The sequence below is a fragment of the Cyclopterus lumpus genome, chromosome 16 (assembly GCF_009769545.1).
Source record: "Cyclopterus lumpus isolate fCycLum1 chromosome 16, fCycLum1.pri, whole genome shotgun sequence".
In the NCBI taxonomy this organism is placed as follows: domain Eukaryota; kingdom Metazoa; phylum Chordata; class Actinopteri; order Perciformes; family Cyclopteridae; genus Cyclopterus; species Cyclopterus lumpus.
In genome coordinates this window covers 8,522,846-8,545,420 of record NC_046981.1, presented here as the reverse complement: position 1 = coordinate 8,545,420, position 22,575 = coordinate 8,522,846, and the positions used below count along the sequence as shown (strand labels likewise).

Sequence of the window (22,575 nt, the reverse complement as noted above, 5' to 3'; positions counted from 1 at the left end):
TATATATTGTTGTAGTGTAGCTCTTGAATTAATAATGCATACTTTTGGTCCAGATTGAAATATTACATAGATTCCCATGAAAATGTGGTGACATTCATGGTCACCACATGATGAATCTTGCTGACTCTAGTGATCCCTTGACTCTTCCTCTCGAGTCACTCTGAGTTTTTTCTTTTGTCGCCTCAGTACATCTGGCCATTCACAAAAGAAACAACTGGATCGTTGAAGTGACAGAAGCTGTGGAAATCAAAACAAAGACGCTTCTCCCCAGCATGGCTACACTGTTTGATTTGAATAATTAGTGGGAAGTGAAGCACAAACACCACAGCAATGACTGCTTCCTGTAAACTCACAGATCACAGCTTCAACCACAGCCGGCACTGAGACCTGAAAATATCACCAAACAAAGTTTAAAATATTTTTACGCTTTCATTTTGAAATTCACTAGGCTGCAGCTTGTGTAAGGGGGTAGTAATGGGCTGTATTACAGTACCGTTATCAAACTCTCTCTCCTTCCAATCATCTAAAATGTAGAAAAGCAATAATAGAAGAAGGAAAAAATCAAATCTACCGATGATCAAACATATCAACACCAGTGCACTTGAATGAGACCAAATAAAATAGCACAGCCATTACCTTGACATTGTAAACAAACATGTCTGTTTCACCCTCTGGATGTCATTAGGAATGTTTCAATGTTTGTTTAGTCATTGAGCAAAATATGTTCTTTCTTCCTCTTCATACTTCAATAGTATGTAAATCATAGCATTTATTTACAAGCCGCCATTGTTCTCAGTTCAAACACAGCTTGTATTTGTAAGTCTGTAATTGTTTGGTATATTCTGCTCTGCTTATCTAACTTCCCCTCGTTCTAATCATGTAGTATTTAGAATATATAGAGGTTACGTTGCCGCTGCTTAAATCCTGTGGCTTTTATAGAGAGTGCAAATGCCGCTTTGAGGCCTTTATGGAATCCAGCTGGCTTGGTCCAGCATTTTTCCAAAGTTCCACATGCTGAACCAGATCAGAGCCAAGCATAGTCCAGTCAGACACCCACTGCAGCCTAGAGAACAGCCAGGATTGTTCAAGAACATGAATCAGTCGTATAGATTAAACACTGGGATCATAAAGTAGTTTTTAATCCAGTATCTGTTCTATACCTACTGATACAAGTCAGACATGTGGGGAGTGAGGTTCCTGGATTCTGTATTGAGACACATTTCGAATCCACAAAACAGTGAAATTTGATCTAAATCAGTGAAAATTCACCATCCATTAAGGCTTTGATACCGCAGCTGGTAAATGTGACCTCAATGCTACACATACACAAACACACACACACGCACACACATACACACACCCTGACTCCAACTATGGTAAAGTACTTTAACTGTCAAACACTCCTCAGCAGGTGTGGCAACATTTTATGAGAACCTCCCCCGTGCTTTATAATAACCAAGTCCTGTTCATCTTTGTCACTAAACACTAACCTCTGAATGTGGGTCGAATCTATTTTAGGACTAACATTTCTAACAGAAGTGCTGTAAAAAAGGAAATGATAGATCTGCATTCCTACACTCTATGACACTACCAGACTCGATGAAACATTAGATGTCTAAATATAAGCATTCAATGTCAAGTTTATTAACTTCCATCTAACTGCACAGTATAACCCTTAGATGTGTTAATTTACCTTTTTGTCAACTTCTTCCTGTCTTCTGCACAGCGCTCAGGAGCTTTATACTGTTTTTGAGTCTAATCACTACCAGGTGTGCTTGAAAAGATTTTGGTGAAACTGGCACAGGGTCAATACCGGGTGGAAGTTGGAGGGGTGCGGAGGAGGGGTGAGTACCAGAGGAATGGAGTTGCTTAATGTGAAAACATCAAACGGTTTGAATCTGGTACCACAGTGTTAGCTTAAGGTGTCTGAACTTGTTATGGTATGATCATGCATTTCTTTGCCTTTTTTTAGGAGGAGGAGGGTAGATGAACAGGCATATATATATGTGGGTCGTGTGAAGTCATAAATATTATGTTCAAGATTTGGCTCTTAAATCTGGCTGATTTTACGGGTAGGCCATGGTCAATCAAGATGAAAGACAAATGAGGTGAGCTCTAAGATTTAGAATCCATCAGGGTCTCTGTACAACAAGCCCAATGGGGCAAACACTATGTAATCCACTGTTTTGAAAGGTATCATGGCTACACCCTGCAGTACACCCACATGCTCATGCAAACCATACTGCAAAGGTATGTGTGGTCATGCACCCTATAAGACCAGACAGCTTGTGTTGCTTATTATTAGTTATAAGTGTTTTTGTTAGTTATTTTGTGTTAAACAATTGTTGTTCAGGGAAAAATAATTACATTTACAACAATGCAATGCAGCCATGTTGGAGAAAAAGGAGGGGTTTGCAGTATCTTAATCCTAATAGGCACAACAGCAATTCAGAGTTGCGACAATTAACTTTACTATTATCATACAAGTACAAAGAGCAAAATGTAAAAAAACTGAAATAAATTAGGGTAAAATATTGCAGCACACATTTTTTTAATTTGCTTATCTGCGTATGTCTGTATGCAGATAGAACAGTATACAAGCCAATATTTGCCAATAGTCAACATTTTGGGGATTTACTTTTTGTGGGGGGACAAAACCAACAATATAATGTCATCACATTGCCCACAATTATGCAAGAGCTTTTTTTTCTCACATTTGTGTCTCCATAGATCCAGCCATGCGTAAATCTTACCCCCTGCTGTGCAGAGAGCAAGGTTCTTCTCTCTTTTTTTCCTCCGGCTTTATTACACTGGCCTCCCGTCTTGTTGGAATAGTTCAACCTGTTAACTCTACTTCTCATGCAAACACAGTGAAGCTTGGAAAAATACCAGACAGAGACCTCTAGGGGTTAGGATGGTAAAGACACTCACTTTACACAGACTAGTCAGAGGACAATTTCTAACATGTCTCCCAGTCCTATGTGTCAGTACTTTCCCTTGTACTGACTGTATACATATGCATATACATATATATAATAAGTGCCAGTGGATACAATACAGTAATAGGATAATAAACACTGTCTATCACAGTGGGAGTATGGCTGTTTTAGCCATTTTGGGGAATCTAATCTAATATATCATTAGCAGGGAAATAAGAACGTGGCCAAGGTAAACCTTAAGTGTCTTGTTGTGTACAGATTGTAAAGCCCTCTTAGGCAAATTTGTAATTTGTGATATTGGGCTATACAAAATAAACTGAATTGAAATTGAATTGTTATGTTTGACAATGTCAGATTCAGGCTCTTAGTAGCAGATTGCACGTTGCCATATATCCACCCCATCTCTTTCCTACACAATACATGTTATGGAGACTCTCTTATCCCACAGAATGTGGTTCCTCCCTGATTAATGTGAGTGTTGGGGCTGGGCCTCTTGTCATCCTCATACCACAAATATATTTCCATTACTTGAAGGTATGTTTTGTTGACATATTTTTTTTTATAGTTTTGGATCTTGGCAAAGTCTCTCCCTTCATTCCATTGCACAATCTGCGATATGATGGCTGGCTTTGGCTAAATAAGGCAAGAGAACACTTAACATTATTTCTTGCCAAAAGGCCGCTGATCCTCTGTGGTGCCGTGAGCCAAACCGCCTTTTTATCCAATCAGAAATTTAGGGCGCTTTAGGTGTGCCAGCCAATCCCTCTCCACCTTGACACTGTCATGCTATAGGGATGCATGACTAGCTCTTAATGGTGGTTTTCAAAATCTCTTAGTTTGATTTATATTGCCAGGGCATGTTTGCTGAAAGCCAGGTATGTCTCTCTTCAAAGTGGGCAGCAGTTGCCGGTAAAGCAGACTTTCTTCCCTCTCACTTTTCATTGCGGCAGTAATCTACCCCTTTGTTTTGTATTGAAGATATGGGGCTTGTTTAATTTTCCAAGCAGGCATATTTTTTAAGTTAGTCATTCTGGGAAGACATTGGTTAGTATATCAAACTGGGAAAACAATAATCAAAGCACCATAATATGTCTCTGGTTTTAAATGTAGCTATGACCTGGAATAGCAGATGGTTTCTCTGTTCTTTTTCAGTCCGAAAATTTTGATTTGCCAGTTGTACAAAATGTAATAAACAGTTAATTTACTCTAAAAGGTTTTTCATCAACATAACTGCAAACTAAACTCAACCGTACCAGCCATGGTTTGATTAGCTCATCAAGGGTTATGCAGGGTAGAAAGGCCTCGGTTTCCTGCACAGAGCAATTTATGGAAAATACAGTAGATACCCTCAGATGTGACAGATGAATGATGAGGAAGAGGCCCAGCATATTGCTGAGAAAAGTAGACAAGGAGCCCACTGCAATATACCTGTTACCCAGGGAAAATCAACAAGAGATGGGCTCTCGTTGTATTTCCCCGGGTAACATGAGATTACAAAGGGCACTCATACTGTGTCTGTCAAACATTGTTGTGTTTTAGCTCAAATTTGAGGAGTCACTCTGTATCTCCTTTCATCATGATATGGAGTAATGGCTGTTGTGAGTGTGAGTTTGATAGATTTGGGCTTTCCTCTCAGAGACAGACCCAGTTTGGTGCAGTGATCGAGGCTACGGTTTTACCGTACTCATTCAGACCAGTCCAAATATGTGAGGCATGCTATGAGGCCCAGTGACAATGGAGAAACATGACAGTTGACCCTGTCAGGTGACAGGGAGGATGACATGCTTGAATATTTGAGATATCGCTTAATTTTCCTTAGCAATGTACATCAAAGAGAAACAAACATTGTATTCTGTTTGATTTGGTAGCTTAACGTTCCTCTCGTGGCATTCATTCTTTGTATTGAGGTATTAAAATGTAGCTGTAGAAATCACTTTTTCATGCCAGGAGTTGAAGTACATGTTGAGAAACAGTGCGTGTCAAAAACAAAATTTTTATCATGCGAATAGGCAGACGTTAACTGTACTCATGCCAAGCAGATATTAAATCCTCATCTGCCAGTGCTAACACGATTGAGAAATTTCTGATATGATCCATGAGGAAAAAAACAGCGAACACATCAGTCATTTCGCATTGTCAAGTATGATTTTAAATAGAGGGCAGTCAGTCATGTTGATTGTGAATTTGTTCCAGTTGGGCAAACAGGTTGGCCCAGAGGACAAAACATGTCTCTCAGTCATTTCACGGATTATATTCATGTCAATGACACCTCAGTTTGAAGCAGTATCCAAACAAAACACCTCAACCGCGGAGATTATTAATAATTCAAGATGAAACTGTCAACTCTGATTCATTAGAAATTAGTCAAGTCTTATAACTATTTGGATCGGAATTTATTTCATCTCATGTTTGATATTTACAATGTCAGAACTATTTCTATCATAAGCACACATAGCATGCCTCTCTAATTATAGTATGCTTTTCATTTAAGTCCATTGTATCTTGCCTATTTGGTTGTCAATAATAGTGCTGAGTAACCTTTCCCCAGTCAGACACCCACCTGTCAGCAGTAAGATCATACTTCACACCCAGCTTGTGCCAAGGTGCACAACAGCAATATAGTCTAACCGGTGTGTTCACAATCATAGATCACTGGAGTATCATTTGTGCCACATTTTATGTCGACCCATATCTATTAAAGCTGGCCAACGTTTTGATAAAGCTCATTCCTCATTGTCATCGTCCGTGGATTCATTAGAAATCACTGCACTATGACTAAGACTTTGAAGGCCAGATCCAACAGGGAAAGCTCGCACACACTACAGAAACCAACTCATGCGCTAGATGGTTTGATGATTGTACTCTAGATAACGTCTGTGCCAGTCTGATTGTCGATCTGGATCAAAGACAATGGCATACATTTCACACAGCGAAGGAATGAGAAGTGTTTGAAGATACTACGCAATATGTGAGAGAAAGAGCACTTGGGCCTCTTTCTCTCTTTGGTCACATCTCGAGAGCAAGTCAGCCATTTTTAAATTGATTTTTGTTGCTGTTCTGTGAAAACCATGCATCTCCAAAAGCTTTTTCATTGGTTTGTTTTAAGCTTTGTGACCAACAAACATGGGTTTTTAGATTTGACCTAAAAGGTAGAATACATTTGTCGTGTCATATAAGAACACTTCATTATTCAGTTCATGTGAAAAATAAAAGAAATCCCCAAATGTGGAATTATATGGTTTTCACCGGACTCCTCTTTGATGTCAAATATGTTTTTAAGCGTCCATCGTTCTCTGACTGGTGGAAGTAATTGCCTTGGGTCATTATGGGTTGGGAGCAACACTGACGACAGGGGGCTGCTGACGGGACTGGATGTCAGGTTAACTAGATTGTGTCTTTACCTAAACCACTGACAGACATGGTGCCAGAGGTCCTCTTCTAACTCGCTGAGGAGGAAACACATCTTACCCTGGTAGAAATTGTTGTAAGAAAATTGGAGACTGCAATGGTTCCCATATGTGCCCACACTAGGTGTCTTTGACAGAAAGAATGTAAGATGCGAGAGTCTTTTCCCATCTCTTTCCCATTGAGTACAGTCATAGTGTGGCCAGTATGGAAATGAGATGCTGTACTGTCATAGATGTGAGTGCTTCCACATCGATCTGCTTCCTATTCCGAGAGCAGAATCTGAAATAGATGTGGTCTCAGCACAACTGTGTTTATTGCAGAGTTTTCACTGCTGCATTTGCACGTGTCAGGTTGTTAAGAATAAGAGTGAGCAGAGTAAGTCAGAGGCAGAAAGCAAGCCAATAGGAGTACGAGGGGAATGAAGTGGGTTATGCGAGAGCTACTGAGGTCATTTTTGAGAATATTTTCCAACCCTACTTTAGTCTTTAAGAAATCCTTAAACATTCTCAATGATATGCACTACATGAAGTGAAACGTTTTTTGAATTAAAGGATCATAAAGTCTAAATTAAGAAATTGGTTTTGTGGACCTGTCTTTTATAGATAAAAAGATAAAAATTCACAAATTTAAAAAAAACTATACATGCACACATGTGAATATGTCAACTGGAATATAAAAATCCAACTCTTCAAGCATCTGGTCCTGCATCTATGGCAGTTTTTTTTTTACCGCAGTAAGAAAAGCTGTCTGGCTGAAGGTGCTGCCAAGCAACACATGGGGAAGGGCCTCGACCCGACCTCTTCCAACTTATACACAGAGATTTTTAGAGGAGCATTCACCTGCACAGTCACATAAATAATGACCAGCTTCACCGCTGTCGACAACTGCGTTCACTTCATGGTGACTTGTGTTTTGACCGTGTTACAGCAGTCCACCCCCAACTAGACCCACTTCAATTGTCGATCCCCTAATTTATATCTGTGTCAGGCTTTTGTCTGGTCTTCTGAATGAGTTCATGCCTTTACCCTGCTCTCTGCTCCACTACCTATCTGTGTCAGTGGTGGCCAGTGTGGGGAAACCCTGCTGAGGAGGTGGAAGTGAGGCAGTGGGCTCCAAAAAAACCAAGAGAAGAAAAGGTGGGTATTGACTGGGTGGGGGGGTGGGGGGCTGTAGTGAGGGTCACCCCACCTGGTAGCTAAGGAATGACTCATTAGACAGGCAGGCACTAATGAAAGATTTGTCTGTCCTCACATTGGCCTTGCTGTCATGTCTCTCTCCTCATCTGGAATTCTGCAGATTCCACTCTCACTTTCCTCTACTGTTTCTCTTCGACAGTGTCAGATAATATCTTGACGGCTGGTTAGTGTACATTTTATTGAAGAGACTTACCAGGAGATAATTAGCCTGCGATGCCCTTTAAGTGCTCCGCAGAAACATTTTCAACCTCTCAAGAATAATGAAAAGATGTATGAGGCTAAACAGGAGGATTTTGCTCCTAACTAACGAGTTAAAAGTCAAATGCCACTGCGGCCTTCCAGAATAATCATTGTGACCAACACAATCATAAACTTTCACTGAAAGTCTGACGTAAACACATAAATAAACACAACAATCCAATTTCCCATTTTAAATTGAGGGACAATGAGTGCCGTTGAGCTCTGCCAACCACGTTTACTGTTTATTGGAACTAAACTGTGGTATGCCTCGGTATCAAATGTCTCTGCCAGGTTAGAGTGTCGCAGCCCAGAAACCTGATCTCTTCACTGCTCCCGTGAGATTTCAGACACCGGGCTCTGCAGATGATGTGCAGAGGAAGTCCAGGTACAACATCCGTGAAGGAAATCAAATCACAATGAATTAGCGTGGTTTATTTTCATGTGCCTAACACTGACGTTAACATAGTTGAAAGGATGTGTGTTTATACATATTTTATTGTGTGCCTTATATAGGAAGGATCTATATCGATAATAGCAAAACACATAAAGGGCGAATACATTTCTTAACTTTTATTAGTTATTTGGATGATTCTGATCTTGTCTCATGCCTTAGCTGTGTATCTGCTCGGAGACCTTCACGCCCTTTGGGTCAATCCAGGCCTTCCTGTGAGGCCTGGTGCCAATGATAAAGGCTTCTGTAGTGTGTGTGGCCCGATTCAGTTTTCTCTAATCGAAACCATCATTTCCATATGTCTCCCATCACAACTTCCAAAGTATTTGGATAAACTCCAGGCAACAGGAACAACTTCATTAATGTCTTTATTCCTCAGAGCGCTTTGTAAACTGCCTGTGTGAGTGTGTGCTGAGCATGTACACCCACACACACTGTCCATATAATTGTCTTGATCCAATTTTTGATTGCACTCAAAACCCAAACACGAAAGTGATCCTATTCCTACCTGCATTCCCGCTTAATGATTTCCACCTGAGAACTATAATTTGCTTTTATTGACCCATCATTCACCTTGTGTTTTTGTTCAGGGAGAAAGGGATAAAAAGAGCAAAAGAAACCCTAATCCATCAAGTAGCATGTTACAAGCCGATGCACATGTTGGGAGGTCTTCCACCTTAATTACTTATGTTTTCTCTTCATAAATGTTGCAACAGGAGGTTTCCCTAACAAAGTGAGTGAGGAGAAAGAGACAAAAATGAGACGGAGGTAATGTTGATGTTGTTGTGCTGCTGTTCCGTGACTGCAGATGGCCATTACGCATCCTGTCAACTCAAAGGCGGGTCCCTGTATCCTTACACATGGCAGGCAGTGATGTGGCGGTGCTGGCACACACGAGACTCTGGTCTCACAGATGGCTGTAGTTTGTTGAGCTCAGTCTGACCGCCGGCACCTCTCACAGTCTGTGGCCTTTACTGACCAGTGGAACAGGCTCTTGGAGAGAGGGCTAAATGCAGACATGGGCAAGGCGCTGGCTGGGACTGAGGTCCACAGTTCAGCTTTGACCAGACCAGAGCTTTGCTGCACACCCTGACCTTTACTCTGGCAAAGCTAAACAAAAACACATCCAACCCAGAATCCACCTGTTTTATCCAGGGAGGAAAGTAAATTATCATCACTCAACTCAATTCAACTCAGAGCTGAACTTCAACCAGGCTTGAGATAGTGACAGGGTGAGAAGAAAGGGGGTTATCGGTGGTATCATTACCAAAATAAAGCTTAGGCATTAAACAGATAAAATGTTGAGATACTGTACCGTTGTTTACAATCAAACTCTTAGTCTTTTAGTTGTTTTACTTATGCTAGTTTTCTAGTTCCAACAGTAGAAGTCGGCTAAGTGGGTGAGTGGGTTTTTGGCTGTTTCCTCCCAGCTTGTTAGCAGAACCATGATATCATACTGTGCTGTATTCTTTTTAACCTTAGCATTTCTGCATCCCACATGAAAGCATTGTGAGACAGTTTTAAAGATAATCACCGTTCCGATGCTATGGATCCTCCCCTCCAGCTTCTTGTCTGACAGCTCCACTTCTGAAGCAAACACAGTTAAATTTACAGCGGTGTGTGCAGGGTTGTCCTGCTCAGTGGGGTCCTTGTGGGTTTCCTGGCTGTGCTTTGGATGTGGTTTATGTGTTCCGCCTGCGGTGCGAAGCATGAGCAGTGCTAGTCATCCTTTACATTTTACGGCACTTTCTGGAAACAAAGGAATGCGAACAGATGGGTAGCTGAGCATGTTAGATGTGTTTGCAGATGGAAAATGAGAACATTTAGTGGCTTTATTGGCAAATTGTTTTGCAAAATAATTTGTTAGCTGTCCACCATTAATTGTGGGCACGGGTCTTGGGTTGAGATTAGCATGCAGAGTTAAATAAAAAGCGACATAGGACTTGCGCAAAAGAGCATTAGTGGAATGTACTGACACTGACAAATAGAATCCGAAGGTGTCCGAAAAAGCACAAGACAAGATTTTCTTCTAAAAGTCCTGGCCTGTCTGAAGCCCCACAGCAGGTTTGCTCTTCGTTCCTCTACTCTGGGTAGTTGAGCACATTCCTGATGATTATAGAAATTCCGCTACTACCTTTATGATTGTTATAATTACAAGACCATTACATCCCTGTAGCTATTCCAGCTGAGAAAACGTGACTGTGTATTGCAATTTAAGAGGAAAAAAACAGCTGCTCCCTATAGTACATTAATATAAAGCATTAAAAACTAAACCCACACTCTGTTGAGTCAGGTTCTTGTGAATAAAAGCTGGGCTGCTTGTCCTCAGCTGCACTCATACATATTTTTATACTGCAAAATAAGCATGTCTTGTTTTACAGTATGTAGAGTAATTGACAACATGGTTAGATGGCTCTTTGTGAACTCATTTTGTGACATTAAAAAGGTATATAATATTAATCTTAAGGTCAGGCTGTAAAGAGCTACACGTGCCTAGCATGTTTTGCAGGGCCCAAACTATGTGTTATCCATTATAACTTCCTTTGTTCTTCTAGCCCTATTATTTGTTATGGCCAAATACCACTTACATGGCAAATGTCTCATAGTCTTCAGGTAAATGAAGATTATGAGAGTTGAAGTTCACAAACATTTCCTCTGAATAAATATGTGCCTAGGTTCTTTTCCTGAACAGAGAAATGCAGAGGGACCATACTTTTCTGTGCATATCTGAGCCAAATGGTATGGAACTAATCTCCACTGAGCTATTTCTCATTAGAGATGGGCCTCCAAGAGGTGCATCGTTGTATGGACTCTGAACAGGGACAGGGAAGGAACTGTCTATTCCTGCAGATGGGCTTCATTTAGTGTAGGGCAGGAATAACTTTCTGACAGTTTTTATTCAGGTGAATGGCAATGGAAGAATGTTCACTGTCATGCTGTTGCTGATTGACACACACACAAACACACACAAATACACACACACACACACACGAAACATGCTTCTGGGCTCTATTCAAACCCACTGGCCGCTCGGCTGCTGATGAATCACTGCTGTAGTGCTGTGATCTGGGCTCCAATGGTTGTTCAGTGCTGGGTGTAATTAATCTGTTGACTGATGCACATTCAATGTCCACGAGGAAGTGCAGTTACAACTTTTGAGAGGAAGAGCACCCCAATTCAAGACTTGGGTTGAAGTGGGACCACAAATCAAGCTTGCTTTGTCTGGTTAAGGTGTGATGAGTAACCCAGAGAGAGAGAGAGAGTTCCTCTCCAGTGATCAGAGAGCTTGACCTTGTTTAGAGATCCTTAATCTAAACTCTGAGTCATCTTTCTGAGGGCAATGGATGTGGCCGTACCTTGACCTGCAGGGAAGGGTGCATAAAAAGCCCAGGAAGTATACAAAGTACATGGTGCTTGTTTAGCTTTTTCGGGGTATTTCTACATGAATTAATTATTATGTATTAATATATCACTTATTACTTTTATCAATGGAGTTACAGAGTGTTTTACCAGAATGATGATGATTATAAAATATAATCAGAAGTTTAAAAAAGGAGTGAATAAAACAAGAAAGTACTATTGCAAATGTCAGTTTTGAGAGGAGTTTTATAAGATGATGCCAACTTGGCATCCCTGAGATCTACCTGGTCACAGTTCCTTTCTGTCATATGTAAAGACACAAATCACCAACATCGCACAGCTTCCCCTCGTAATACCTCTGGACGACTTATTCCTTGTGGATGTTGCCAGTGACTGGCTAGGACCAATATTCATCTGCTCATTTTACATCCGACCCATGTACGGCACTGAGTGCACAAAACATTCAAAGAACTCGGCTGCACTCATACCAAATACCATTAGAGTCATAAATTTGAGACAAGACATCTTCTAAAGATAAAGAACTTTGCTGGAACCGTTTGATTGCAATATGGAACCTCATCAAATGGGAGAATCTTAACCACATATGGCCCAGTACCAGGTTGTCTGCATTACAGATGCATCTCCGATGTCTTGTTTGTCTGAAGTAGAGTGGATTACAATAATAATATATGTGTGTAATAAGTGTTTAGAGTTACGCTATTGTGCACAACCGTACCCTGCGATGACATGTCCTGGAACATAGCGGCAAGTCTTAACACAGGAATGTTAAACAGAAATCTCAACCAATGTTTGACTCATATTTAGCATTATTAAGACAAATTGAGAGATATAAAAACATTTAAATAACTTGCATGTTGACATGCTCTCTCTGAAATAATTGCATCATGCGACAAACAGACTAGAGACACATTGCAATGTACTTTATGAAAGGTGTGTGTGTGTGTGTGTGTGTGTGTGAGAGAGAGAGAGAGAGAGAGAGAATGTGTATGTGTGTGTGTGAGAGAGAAACTGCCTTGCTGTGTTCATGCCACGTTTGTATGCATGCACGTCTCCTGTCAGATCTCAGCTGACTAAGACATATCTAGCAAGAACGTATCTGTCAAAGGGCATTAAATCCCAATAAAAAGCAGTGGGTAAAGGACAAATAAATCCCTGAGAGAGAAGCAGTTAGAGAGAGTACTTGACTGCACTGTATGCTGCTTTATCTGAAGCAGTAAAGATGCAGGTTTTGCTGAGTCAGGGAGAGTTGCACAGCAGTGATGAGGGCGCTACAAAAATTGAGCTCAACACTGCCACTCCCTGGCGGACTCTGCAGACTGCACACCGGATGAAGGATCGTCAATGTAGTTGCAGGAGATGTTCGCCTCGATCACAAGCATCTGTCATCCATCATACCTCTCCTTTAGTGCTCTGTGGTGTTTCCATAACTGATTAATGGGTGTATTGTTTCTTAGCCATTGTGGTGGCTATTGGCTTAAGTTTCTGCCTTGACTTTGTATTATGGTAAGCTACAGATATGGCTTTGTCAGCAGGAAACATCCACTATTCCCTAACTCTCCACAGATGTTTCTCTGAGTTGTTCCTACTGTTCTTTTGCTCTCACTATTCCTCTTGCAGGACATGTTTCACATTCAGTTATTGGGGATAATTGCTGCCTATGATGTGTGCATGACGCAGACATGAGGAAGGGATTTTGAAGGAGAAATGTGAGATTCAATGAGAAAACATTATGTGTGATGCAAGTAATACACTAAAACACCAGTTGATTAGGAAAGTTACAACGTTTCTGAATGTCTTGTCAATTTCATTTATTCGCTTTTTTTGTATGACAGCATTGTAGAAAGATACCATGTTTTTGAATGTCAGCTTATTTTTCCACTTCTCTCTCTCTCACAGAAAAACTCTACAACTCAACTGGACGGGAGCTACGGAGAGCTCTCTTTTCCCTCAAGCAGATCTTTCAGGTAATTATATATTCTAGACTATATTAAGTCTTTTCATTGTTGCTGGATCCTTAAGAAATATATGTGTACAATCTCCGGCGCACAAATCCAGTGAATTCCACCGTTGTTTTGTGTTCCTCATGATCTCGTAGGCATTTTATTTTTAAATGTGCAGCATTTGTCAGCATGTGAAATATCTTCTGCCATGGTTTTGGTTGTGCCTTTGAATGTTCACACACATTAACATTCAATAACTATACGCAGCGTGCACACATGCATCAGTGCACACATGGACGCTCACACTTGGACACAGCATTGTTTTCTTGAGGCAGAGTTGTGTTGCTGAGAGTCTGCCTTCGTGGCAGCTGTGGAGTGTTCAGGTCTGGTCATACTTCACACACTGGGCTGGGCTGGCTGGCAGGCAGCCGGCCATAGAGGGGGAGGGTTAACCGACAGTTAGATGGAAAAGAGAGCAACAGACGTTGATGCAGGCCCAGCATAGATTAAATATCTCACTTAATGCACTATGAGTGGCTATTTTGGGATTCAATTGAAGAGTAGAGTATATGGATTATTGTTGTTGTGGAATAAAATATCCACATGGCCTGAAATCAATATGACTTCTCTCTCCGTTGCAGCAGTGCATTGCACATGTTATAGTCTTCCATAACAGAGTCTTAGTTTAGAGCCATCAACGGGTGTGAGAGATGCAGGTGGTTTTGTCATGGAAGACAAAATATGGAATGAAGTGGGCGGGCCGACTTGTGGATTGCTCATTGCACATGCAGTTGTTATTACTGAATGTAAATAAACAGAGGATTTGCTTTTTAATGCTACATTGCATGAAGAAGTTTGAGCACTTGTTCTAATATGTGCCTTTTGTCCATAAGACATACATCTAATGTGTTTACATTAGGTCACCAGCATGAATCAACAGTTCCTGGAATCGTTTTGGCGGTTGATTTATTTATTTCACGTAAAAAAACTCTTTTCAGTAATTGGAAAGCGTTGTGTGAGCTGTTAAACAACACATCCCAGATCCCTAATTTCTCCGCATGCTCTATCATTCTCGGACAGTGATTTGCAACCTACATGCATACACTTACTTAAGTAATGTTAGTCCTGTGGTGGGACCCGGAAACTACATCGATCAAATTGAATTGTTTAATATAAATAACTTTTAAAGTCGATGATAGCTCTGAATATTCCCGTGTTCCTCCTTGACCTCTTTCCAGGATGACAAGGACCTGGTGCACGAGTTTGTGGTGGAGGAAGGACTGACGTGTTTGATCAAAGTGGGCGCTGAAGCGGACCAGAACTACCAGAATTACATTCTCAGGGGTACGTCATCTGCGAAGCAGCACGATTCCCTTTCACCAATAACCTACTGCATACTTTCCTCTTTCTCACACCTCAATATACAACACATGCTAATCGAAGATGTTATCAATCAATCCACTTTTCTTTCCATAAAGCTATCCAGAACCACATGTGTTTACATAAAGCATGTAAATTGATGATTGTGTTCACCTTCTCACACTCAACCAGCTCAAATGTGCACCACAGATAATGGAAGTTCAGCCATGTTTAGCACCTGGTTAATTTATCTTTCCCATGTCGGTAAGTGGAAAGATCGTGTGTGTCAAGGTCAGGGAGGGGCAGGGCCAGCTTGTTCTGGGATGCTAGAGGACCAAGGGATTCATAGTGCTCGCTGCAAGGTCACTACCATTTAACAGCCTGCTGTGAGGGGCCAGGTCACACATGCTTTAGTTAATAAAAAGTTCTGGCAGGATTTTGCAAATCATAAAACTAATCTCCCGTACTCTTATTTATTTTATTATTCTTTTACTTTCTTTAATTTATATTTTATTTCATATGTTCCCTCATCTTTTCATGGAAATTAGTTGCACTTCTGTCAAGAAACCTGAGCCAGAAAATCATCAGTTATTAATTTTTTTTATGTGCAGTACATCATGTAATTGTAGACAAAAACACATCCAAGTGCATCCAACTTTTGTGGTTAAAGGTTAAACAATTTTATACTCTAGACACCTCTGTTGTTATTTTTTCATGATCGGTCATTTAAAGGAGTCACTCGTGATTTGGGCCACATTTCAATCAGATGTAAAACCTTGTGTTTATTCAGTTAGATGATGCATCTTCGTAAACGCTTGCTCTCAAATATTCTCTTCATAGTTGACCTTTTCTGTTATTGAAAAAAAAAAAGGTTTCATGTTTGTTGCTTCATCTGAACTTTGCCTGGTCCCTAACAGACAGATAAATCGCACGGGGTAAAAGACTAAAAGGCTAAAAGGAGGATGAGAATGACAGGCGTTTGGAAACTTCACCACATGTAAGAGTTGTTAGTGTCATTGTGCTGTGAAGGATGAGACCACTTCTCATATGTTTTCACTCCTCCTTATTGTGCTGTCCTTTTTTTCCCTTTACGTCCCAGAGAATTCTGATAAAAACATCTGTGTCCGTGTGTTTCTGTGGGACTCTCTTTAAACTTTGATGTGCTAATTTATCACTTCATCTCTGCAGACTCTGCAGTTCCCCCTCATGTATCTCTGCATCACCACGAGGGACTCAAACTAAAACTATCATTCTCCCAAAAGCCTGTTTAACCTGTTTCAACCTAATTTCTCCTGACCAGGTGAGGAAATGTGGAATAGCAGATCACGTTCCCTCGTGTTGGAGAACACGAGTCGAGCATGTGCTGGAACGCAGAGGCACAGCTCCGAAATGCTTTACTGTTCATGACTTCCAAGAGGAGCGATATCATAAGGATTCCCAGGAGGCACATTTATTAGACGCATGACATTTTCACACATGCAGAGAGAGTGCTTTGGTAGAAAACATTGATCACTCCTTAGATTTTTATTATTTTCATTGTAATGTCTTTCAAGTTGAGGCCAGTAAAACAAATAAAAAGAAGTAGGAATGCAGCAGATGTCTGGTGTGCTCTAAAAATCTCCCGACAAAACAATCTTGCTCTCTTTCATGACTAAAAATGAACCTTATGGTTCTTTTGTAGATTAAAAAAAAAAAAGCCCAGTCACACGTGGACACCAGTCTGTGTGCATTTTACAAGAACAGGTTACCAGTCTCTGGAACATTGCCGTCATTGTAAATGGTAGTTCCTGCAGCAATCTACACCATCTCACTTTTTTCTTTTTACTCACTTTTTCATTCCTTCTTCTCAAAGCCCTGGAGGTGTCTGTGGCCAGTCAGTGCTCCATCAGTGATGTGGGTATTTTCTGGGTGTGCATGGCTTGTGTTCAGTCCCTCTACGGGCCCCTCACACCTGGCTCGGAGGGCTTCCAGGGCTGGACTAAGCTCCTTGGAGGCATGCATTTTTGGCCCAGGGGAAAGCCTGTATGCCTTAATCACCCCATCAGTGGGAAAAGGTGTGAGGTCACTTTTTCAGAGGTGCCTATGCCATCTGGTCCTCCTGCATTATGCAGGGAAGTGCAGCAAACATGCAAGGGCCAAAAAGGTAATGAAGTGCTCATTAGGGATATTCTTCATTTTGAAATAAGCATTTGAGGTTATGTTCAATTCAACACAGAACATTGATTCATGTATAATCGGTTTTAAATAGTTGTTGAAGTCATAAATCTTTTTCGTTTAAAGTTTTAAGTTTAAATTGAATGTAGAAAAAATGTCCAATCCCAAACGTGTAGTGAGGGTGGGAACATCTGGCGGAGGATCATATCCGGGAGGTCTTCAACTCCCACCTCCGGAAGAACTTCTTACACATCCCGAGGGAGGTGACATGGAATCCGAGTGCACCGTGTTCAAAGCCTCTATTGTGGACGCAGCCGCTAGGAGCTGTGGTCGGAAGGTCATCGGTGCCTGTCGTGGTGGCAACCCGAGAACCCGGTGGTGGACACCGGGGGTGAGGGAAGCCGTCAAGCTGAAGAAGGAGGCCTTTCGGGCCTGGTTGGCCCAGGGGTCTCCTGAAGCAGCTGCCAGGTACCGGCAGGACAGAACGGCGGTGGAAAGAGCACTTTGAGGAACTCCTAAACTCGGCCAACATGTCCCCTTGAGAGGGGGCAGCGCCTGAAGGTTTGGGGGGGGGTTGCACCCATATCCCTGGCAGAGGCCGCTAAGGTAGTCAAAAGGCTCCTTGGTGGCAAGGCGCCCTGAGATGCTGAAGGCACTGGACATTGTTGAGCTGTCATGGCTGACATGGGAGTCGGGAACATGTATTCATACATGTTAAGCTGCCCTTTAATCTTTAACCCAGGTTTTGAAAAACGTATGCAACCTTTCCTCTGAGTCAAAATATGTAAAAACAAATAAAGAAAATGTCTTATAAATAACTAAATAAATACATAGGTTGTCACACATAACACATATGTGTTGACAGCCCAGTAAGTACAACTGGAGGCGAGGTGGAGGAACAAATAACACGGTTGTCCCTGGATCATTGTCCCACTTGTAGTATTTACAGAAAGAGCTGTGACAAAAGTAACAGCTTTGTTTATTTGGCATCTGTGAAATGGAGAAACAGAGAGTGGGCAGATTACAGACAAACCAATTACGGTCAACTTGAAGCAATTATTCCCTGCTTTGAAGTGTTCACTGTTGACATTCATCACTGTGAGCTATGTTTTTAGCAACACTTTCTCTGTTTGCACTTCTTCAAGGCCATGCCATTTCTGTCTGCACACTGCTGTTTACAAAACACCAGCTAAGTCTCAATGGAACCAAGTTGGAAGTTAAGCTTAAGTCTTTTTTTTTGTGTTACACCTTTCAACGCAGTCTGAAAACATTACATACTGTAAATCACCCAGGGGCCCATATCTCATCACATACCGTGTCACATTGTATATTCTGGACACGCTATATATTGGTGAATATACTGGTGAGTAGCATCGACAGAAATTGGCGTTGTGCCTTGGAAAGTCCAAAACTATTACTGTATCAAATATATCATGCCCATATTTCACTGTGTCTTATCTTTCATTCCTCTCTCTTTCTATCTGCGTGTCTCCCTCTCACCTGCTACCATTTTCAGATCCTCTGTTTTTAATGACATGCCACTTATGATGCAATGAGTTACAGCTCTTTGACTTCCTTTGTTTCCAGAGGGAGCTGCTCTGGGAAGGGAGATGTGCTCTAGTCAAGTATTTCATTGCCTCTTAAACTGTCTTGGACCTGGAACACTGCTCCAAATATAATCCAGCTTTTAGTGTCACACACAGCAGCCATTTTTTACAAGTGCACCTGAACCACAAGACTCTTTTGTTTAAATTGTTGTTTTTCTCTATAGTGTTTCTCTGTGTGGTGGAATTACATTTTTACATGTGGCAGATCGGCAAGAGAGAACATCCAGTGACACGTCTGTGCAGCGGTCTTTGTACCAAAAGTGTGTCACTGGAAACAAACACAATAATGATCTCTTTCACTCCTCTGTTTCACTGAGTTTATTCAGTGAAACCAGCGGCTCTGGTGTTATGTTAGATAGAAAAGCTTCAAACCATTAGACCTCCAATGCACAAAGCTACAGTGAGAACAGACGCTGCAGGGATAATCAACCATTGTAACATGTTTAGTTGATATCCTCGTAACTATGTAAGCTTGATAATGATCAACAGATAATTTGTCAAATGAATAGAAAACAATAAATGTTGGGCTGGCTTTCAGATAGAAGTGATGTCATGGAGCTAATGTCAGATATTTCCATGAACAAATAAATTCCAATGTAACATTTCATACCTGAGTGACATTTTATTGATTTAGAATTAGGATCATTGCTTTTTTGTTACACTCTGACTCAATTTCTTAGAGAGCGTAACTGAATTCTCCCCTCGCTGGTTTGACCATTTCTCTGAGCCACAGTTGGGCCAACAGTGATGTTGGAAGGTCTTGTTGGAAACAGTGTGTTTTGTGTTGTCTGGCTGTGTTATAGTCCGTCTGTTCTAGAGGGGGGAGACCTTTACTGTGGCCCGTCGTCAGGATAAACATTTCCATTCTGTCTGGGCTGGGTTTGAGAGGCTTCGTGCAAACGTATCAACGTATATGCCGGTCATTATAGGTCCTTTCCGTGTTTCAGTGATCTAGGATAAAAGGGACATTTGAGATGGAAAACACAGGAACCGTTGACACACATATATGTTCATGCCCTGTGTTTGGAGCGAAAAGGAGCTCTCCGGGAAGGCCCTTGTCATAGCGATCGAAACTTGAACCCCTGGTTGGTAATGAGATCCCATGGGAACACATGCATGTTTTCTACCCGATCTCCTGCAACTCCCAGAGCCAGCCACGGCTCCTGCTGCCCCTTTCCGCCAAGCATTTCAATCGGAAAAACACTCACCGAACACCCACTCCTCCATGATACCGCTCTTGTGCTTTTTAAAGGTTAATTCATTCACATTTGTGTTTTAATGTTCAGGTTATGATCTAAAGGTCACCTGACAGGTAGACAATGGCGTGTCTGTTTTTGATTCGTTCACTTCATCATAAAAACACACTTTTAACCACTAAACCAAATCCAAAATAAATATGTTCATGCCTTTTTAAAGAGGAAACCAATTATATATTCATATATAATTCAGTCTGAGACGTCTCTCTTTTGGGATTACAGAAATGACTTAATCTGGTCAGAAGGAGTTTAGGAAATGAGGGCTACACACGGTTCCAGTCTGTCTTTGCTTCACTGGCAACATTTTGTCTTCATTTCCAGGACCGCCTCTCTCTGTTTAATTAAATCAGCAGCCTTCAAACTGACTGACAAACAACCACTGTATACTCCATACTGCATACACCACCTGTCACTTTCACATACTTTACACATAGGATAGCACTTGGATGAGTAAAGTAAAAAACACATATGCTGCTCTCATGTTTTTGGTTAAGCTTAGTCCCGCCCTGCCCTCCCCTGTGTCATACCCTGCAGACCCCCACAGCCCCCTTTAAATCCCCCACAACTTGCATCTGAACCCAATTCAACTCCACCTGCCTGACCTATATTCTGCCTTCCATTTTTCTTCTCCTTTGATCTGTAAGTTTTCAGCCTTAGCCAACCCCCTGGCAGTGGAATCGCAACGCTGCGCTGCAGCATGTTTTACTGTAACATAATTACCTATACAAGCCAATTATATTATAAGGATGTTTGATTTGGTTAATTTCTAAAGCTCTTATTTGATCATCTCTGACCTTGCCGTCTAAGATACATAAACTATAATTTGGAAAATAAATCAATCTTTTTCTGTAATGTAGCACACAGGCAGATAGACTGAAAGCCTCAGCACTAGAGTGGGTTTTTACGGCTGATTCCTTTGAGCTGACTGTTTTTTGGGACTGAATTCAGCATGTGGCTGGCCAGCACCAGGGCGAATCACATCACAACTCTCTCAAGAGTTGTAAGAATTTACCGCAGCTCATCTTTCAGATCACTCTACAAGTGGGTGGATGTCATGCAGTAGCTTTTCTCCAAAGTCTTCCCCAATTAGATGGGATGGGAACAAGTCATCTGTTTCCCCAGTTGTTCATTGTCCTAATCGGACTTTCTGAAATGCAGTTTATGAACTGAAATCTATCAGCTTTATACTATGTTGAATGCAGAGGAAATGGAGACATATTACATATAATAGCCTTTTTTAAATTTTCTTTACAGTGTTGTAGTCTACCCGGCTCACTGTGCCATGCTCTATAGGTCTGCGGTTCCTGCCAAGATTGCTCAACCAAATACCGGACAGGCTCCGCTGCCTTACTCCATGCTATTGTTCCATGAGGTTTGTTTGTTTGTCTGTAGGGAATTTGTTTTGGCTTGGGACCTCAGCAAATTGTGTCAAATACTGGCAGACATGTATTCAGGAATGAAAATGGAAACATCCCCCTGTTGTTTCACTGTATGGAGCTCAATGCAAGGCTGGCAGTCAGCTCTGAATTAGTCTGTCGGAGGCAGTTAGTCTGGTTCTAATGGTCTGGGTGATTAGCTGAATAACAATTGGAATAAACTATGAACGTGTTTTATTCAGTTAATAATTGTCATGAGTATTAACTGGTCTTTTTATGGTAGACAGGCTCGAAATGAGAAGTTAGCTCGAGACAATGATGCAGTCATGTTAAATGTCAGTACCGAAAGGAAATCTGTCCGATTTTCACTTTTTATTTCAATGACACTAAGCAATAATATTTATATTAACAATTTATTATGACTTATCTGTAGTTTCCAAGCGCTTGCTCGATCAATATTTACTACCAGTAGAAACTTGAAATTAAATTTACTATAAATATGGTGCCACGATAGAACAAGAATGCACATTAAAACGTTATATTTTCCAAACTTTGCAGTAAACCACAATTAGCTCAGGTGGGTACCAGGAGGCACGCTTTAGAGCAGCTCCCTGCTAATGAGCATAATAAGATAAGAGGCTCTAAGTTTCACTGTATGGGATGGAGATTTGGTCCCTTGTGAAATAAATGTTGCACGCTGACAGACCGTTTGGCTGACCCAGTTTTGCTAAATTCCCAAATGTAAATGAAACCAAAGGGGCAGCGTGGTGAGTGGAGGGGGATTGAACCGTTTTACGAAGGGGAAGCTGTTGAGTTAATTTCTTGCAACTTCATAGATAAGTGTCTTGTACTCTTTTTTTCTTTTCTTTTCCAAAGTCAGCTGGCTCAGGTTGGTGCTGCCACCCAGACCTCAGAGTGCTTCTCACCTCGGCAGTGGTCAGGGAGCAGCCCTTCCTGCACATTCCTGGGGCTGTGGAAGATAATTGCTGTGGTTTATTAGAGGGAGAGGCCCTGAAGAAACACTTCCACCAGACCTCAGTTGCATTAGTTTGTTGTCCTCTCAGAGTTCTGGTTCAGACACAGGAACAGGGACTCGGCACCTCCATATCATTCAAGTGTTCTCTTTACTGGTAACGTATGTTAAGTATAACAAGAAATGGAGTGTGAGATGACCAGGTTGCTCATTGAACACTTCCAAGTTTCTTTTTAGCTAAATCTTTCTTCCTCGGCTATCCTTTCCCATAATGGCTCACATTTATATTCTAATC

The 22,575-nt window shown here is 41.3% G+C and overlaps 1 protein-coding gene across 1 annotated transcript in view; it reads left to right on the top strand.

The window, feature by feature from the left end:
* fhod3b (formin homology 2 domain containing 3b) overlaps window positions 1-22,575 on the top strand; it is a 74,569-nt gene that overhangs the window by 31,482 nt on the left and 20,512 nt on the right. The window contains exons 4-5 of the mRNA XM_034553527.1: window positions 13,512-13,579; window positions 14,794-14,899. Of these exons, the coding sequence (XP_034409418.1) occupies window positions 13,512-13,579; window positions 14,794-14,899 (174 nt within the window). The remainder of the gene's footprint in view (window positions 1-13,511; window positions 13,580-14,793; window positions 14,900-22,575) is intronic.